Raw genomic sequence first — 5000 nt, 5'->3', positions numbered from 1 at the left:
GATGGCTTCTTGCAGCTTCCCTTATTTTCTTATGTTCTTATGTCTCTTTAAGGGTGTGGCACCTTCAAAGGCGTTTAGTTTTTCTCTCATCAGTTTTTGCTCCCTTGAGCCAGAGTACATCTTACGTAAATAAAAAGGTTGTTGTGAAAGATATTGGAGGTTTCAACTGTATTTTTATATTTCTAATGATAATTCAACAAGAATGTTGCATCACTAATATGGGATGCATCCATGGAAACCAGACTGATCACCTCTGTGGCCTTTGAATGAGAGGCCTTGATGAGAGAACAAAGTGTTTCAGAACACGAGCCATAGAGTGTACATAGTTGTCTCTGGATTTATGCCAATTTGATGAAGATACAGAGGTAGTAGTACAAACAATGTAAACAATCAAATATCAGCAATTCACAACGTTATTACAACAAGAGTTACAATCAAACAATAGTAAGTACGTTTGTCTTGATGGTAAGCTTGGTCAACGAAATCTATTGTGTGTCTGGAGCTTGAGGGGATAATACAAAGATTACGAGAGTGAATAGTTACTTAACACACACACACACACACACACACACACACACACATCTGAGTCACCCTTCAGGCCCTCAGAGGTTCTCGTTCTCGTAGATGATCTCGTCAATGAAATCCACGTAGTCAGATATCGCCGTGAAGATTCCAGGCAGCACACCCTCGCCGCAGAAACTCCCCGTGAAGCTGATGAGGCCTTCCAGGTACCGCCGGCCGTCCTCATCCTCCCGGAAGAGTGGTCCGCCCTCGTCACCCTGAGGAGGAGGAGTGGTAGTGAGGGTTAGAGAAGGAAGAAGGAAGCAGGGCTCTCTCTCTCTCTCTCTCTCTCTCTCTCTCTCTCTCTCTCTCTCTCTCTCTCTCTCTCTCTCAAGCATCTATTCTGACACACTTTGCTCTCTAAGACTTTCAAAGGCCACAGAGGCGATTAACGGGGTTCTCAAGAGAATTTCTCTTGTTAATAATCTACAAATATTGGCAATCTGTCACTGCAATCATAATAACACTCTTGGGAACCCTTGTAATTTCATAGTAGATCCTTTCAAAATTAATGAAGGTGCGGCGCAGAAGCGATATGATCCTCACGCACACTCAGACAGCCACCCACCTTGCAGACGCCGCTGATATCGTCCCCGGCACACAAGAGGCCTGGTTTCCCTTGCAGGAGTGACGGGTATGCCTTTTTCAGCCGCTGCTCCTCCTTATTCAGGTACTTCTCCTCGCAGTGGGACAACGGCAGCACCTCGAGCGTGGCCTCCATCAGCTGAGTCGTCTTGTGTGCTGACCATGGGGAGGAGACGGCGGTCAGTAAGGACGGAGTAGAAACGGGGTGGGGAAGAGTGCACAGCAAGAAGAAGAGGTAAAATAAGGAAGAAAGAAGATACGTAGAAAACACGAAGGAAGGAAACCCCTGCCAATGATGAAGGAAGGAGAAGAATAAAAGAAGAGGCACGTGCGAGTAGGCGCCCAGTAATTACAATCTAACTGGTCATTACCCACGTGATACTTTGACGAATTGCAATGGATAAGAATATTAACGAAAGTAGGTTGGCACAAAAAAAAAGAAGAAGAAAAAAAAAAGAGAGAATATATATATATATGTATATATATATATATATATATATATATATATATATGTATATATATATATATATATATATATATATATATATATATATATATATATATATATATATATATATATATATATATATATATATATATATATATATATATATATATATATATATATATACCATGGAGAAACACGTACAGTGCCACTAAGGACGCGCCACATTCTTCTTCTACCATATTCTTCTAACCAGGCGGACCTCCCTGCTGTAAAACTAATTATAACACTGACTCTGCGTGTGTGTGTGTGTGTGTGTGTGTGTGTGTGTGTGTGTGTGTGTGTGTGTGAACTTACTCTCATTAATGAAGCCAAACCCAGCAACAATGACCTTGGTGTCGGCGGGGGGCACGAATGGGGACACACAGTACGGGAACACAGCCTCATTGAACTCGATCTTGCGATCCGTCTTGAGCAGCGCGATGTCGTTGTACAGCTCGCCCTCACTGTCTTGGCGAGAGAGAGAGAGAGAAAGAGAGAGAGAGAGAGAGAGAGAGAGAGAGAGAGAGAGAGAGAGAGAGAGAGAGAGAGAGAGAGAGAGAGAGAGAGATTGTGAATTCCTCCACTGTCTTTGTGTAATTCATAAGTTTGCCTTCACACAGCACGAGAAACAACACTCCACTTTTTATATAAGATCTAGGTCTAGGATAACAAAAAAAAAAAAAGTCCATTGAGGTGTCAGTCCCTAAGGAGAAAACCATGTGTCTTCAAACTTCCCTCCTGAAAAAGTTCGAGTCACAGGAAGGGAGAAATAAAAAAAAGTAAACGGGGAGTTCCATACATACATCCAGTGACAACACCATTACTTCTTGGCGGTGGCCTCATGAACGGGTTCCTGACAAGCAACACAAGCCCATTTTTTCTCTTTATCTTTAACAAACTACCAACTGTCTGCCTCTCTCACCGTAGACCTTTCCCCCAATCATTCTCGCATTTCTTTAAGTCACCGCATCGCACAAGTAAACCTCATCTGTCTCTCACACAGTAAACCTTTTCATTTCCCGATCACTCTCCCGTTTCTTGTGCTCACGGCATTGACACTAGTGAACCGCCGTCACCCAGCCTCGCCTCCCAGCGCCAACTTACGTGAATTCAGGATGCAGGAAGATGTCAACAATTTCGTAGTCAGCCGGGTTGGAGTTAGTTTCGTTATCCACTGCGAGATCGATGTCACCGAGGCGTACCGAAGTCACACTGCGGGAGGAAAGAAAAACGGGAGAAGATCAGCACCAGCGAGGAAAGGAACAAGGTAAGGAAAGTTACGGAAAGGAGGCAAGGCAAGGCACAAAATTTGTTTGATAAAGGGAAGCTGAGGAGAGAACAAAAAGAGAAAAAAACAGACAGAAGATAAAATGAACCGCAATGAATATAGAAAAAATGAATAAATAAAAGAAAAGTGAGGAAGAAAAACTGGACATATACACAAGAAACAGAAGCAAAAGATAAAGGGTATACATATCAAAGAAAAAGATGGAAAAAAAACATGCACCATAATTCACGCGAAGAAATGGCTGAAGAAAAGGAGGAAAGAAAGAAAGAGGCAAGTGACAAAAGACAGGATGGATGAAAAGGAGGGAAGGGAGGGAAAAACCTGTGAGTGTGTGGGGAGGAGCACGAGTGGCGATTCTCGGCTTACTTTTTGTTGAGGACGCAATAGGCGGCGGTGACGATGATGTGATCGCTGATCACTGACGCCCCACAGCTGGTGTGTTCAATGGGCTGTGTCCCGTCCTCTGCAGCAAAGCGGAGGGAGCATGACAAGAGTGCGCGCACACACACACACACACACACACACACACACACACACACACACACACACACACACACACACACACACACACACACACAGACAGACAAACACACACACACACAGGTTCATTCGTAGCTTTAAAAATGAATATGACAAATTAGCTTAAAATGATGAGACGTTACGAGCTTAACTCAATCCTGTAAAAGTACAATTAAGGGAAGAACGATTAGCTACGAACACACACACACACACACACACACACAAATAAACAAGTAAATGAACAAATAAATAAATAGATAAAGAAGAATAAATAAAAAAAATAATTCTTTATTTTTTTCTCTCTCCATTTATCTGTCTATCTCCATCTATCTATCTATCTACCTATCTCTCTATCTATCTATCTATCTATCTATCTATCTATCTATCTATCTATCTCACGTACCTGTTTCGGGCTGTCGGAATGAGATGCCACTTTTCTGAAAGGCAAAAAATATCTAGTAAATAAAATGAATATAGATTCTCTCTCTCTTTTTACATTCCTTCGTACTGCCACTCCTCCTCTTCCTACAAAACACGTGCTCCTTTACCTGTAGACACACACACTCACACACACACACACACACACACACACACTCTCACTCTCTCTCTCTCTCTCTCTCTCTCTCTCTCTCTCTCTCTCTCTCTCTCTCTCTCCTGCTGCTGCTCGTCCATAACTTTCCTACTCCCTCCACCAAAGAAATGAAAAAAAAAATAAAAAGATAAAATAAAACGTGTTCTTACAGCGACCTCGACCAAGCCCATCCTACACCGTCACGACTTTTGCTGATGGAGGTTTTCTTCCTCTATAGTCCCTCTTATTCTCCCTCTCTTCCACCTCTCCCACCTCTCCTGCACCTCCCCTTCACCCCCACCCCCTTATACTCGTACCTTCCCGTTACCCCCGCGGGCTGAAAGGAGGAGGAGGAGTCAGAGGAGGGAGGCGAGAGCTACTGAACGTTTTGAGGTGAAGGGCAGAGGTGATATGGACAAACCTTCAAATAATAATTAAGTTCACGCGCGAATCGAAAATGAGAGAGAGAGAGAGAGAGAGAGAGAGAGAGAGAGAGAGAGAGAGAGAGAGAGAGAGAGAGAGAGAGAATTTGAATGCGGTTTCAATCCAATGCTTAGTGTAAATGAGAGAGAAACTGTATGGTGAATGATGATTTGTAACTTCTCTCCTGAAAGACGCGGTCACACACACACACACACACACACACACACACACACACACACACACACACACATCAGATTCGGAAGTAAAAGGAATGACAATACGAGCAATAAAGCATGGGAGAAAGTAAAGATGAAAGACGGGAAAGTGGTGGAATTGGAAATGTATTAAGGATAACGTAGGTGATGGAAGAGGAGGAGGAGGAGGAGGAGGAAAATGCTCACCTTTGGCTGCTGGCCCTGGGCGGCGCCTTGGCTGTATGACCTGGTGCGGAGTGAGGAGGGGAGACCGCCACACTCTGGGCAGAAGGGCAGGAGGGTGAAGGCAAGCAATTAGTAAAGGGTTTGAATTGTCAACGATAAGATGTCAGGCCCGTGTTCAGAAACGCT

General features: G+C 43.6%; 1 protein-coding gene across 4 annotated transcripts in view; it reads right to left on the bottom strand.

The window, feature by feature from the left end:
- Nucleotides 1-153: 153 nt before the first annotated feature.
- LOC135090934 (serine protease persephone-like) overlaps nt 154-5000 on the bottom strand; it is a 10382-nt gene continuing 5535 nt past the window's right edge. For all 4 annotated transcript variants that reach the window (XM_063988175.1, XM_063988183.1, XM_063988166.1 and 1 more), the window contains exons 4-10: nt 4836-4909; nt 3844-3877; nt 3288-3384; nt 2738-2845; nt 1949-2097; nt 1130-1302; nt 154-779 (exon numbers count right to left, since the gene is read on the bottom strand). In XM_063988175.1, coding sequence (XP_063844245.1) covers nt 603-779; nt 1130-1302; nt 1949-2097; nt 2738-2845; nt 3288-3384; nt 3844-3877; nt 4836-4909 — 812 coding nt within the window. In that variant the 3' untranslated portion in view covers nt 154-602. The remainder of the gene's footprint in view (nt 780-1129; nt 1303-1948; nt 2098-2737; nt 2846-3287; nt 3385-3843; nt 3878-4835; nt 4910-5000) is intronic.

Source organism: Scylla paramamosain, chromosome 3 (assembly GCF_035594125.1).
Source record: "Scylla paramamosain isolate STU-SP2022 chromosome 3, ASM3559412v1, whole genome shotgun sequence".
NCBI lineage: Eukaryota > Metazoa > Arthropoda > Malacostraca > Decapoda > Portunidae > Scylla > Scylla paramamosain.
Note: the sequence above shows the minus strand (reverse complement) of the source record. Positions and strands in the feature narration are given on the sequence as shown.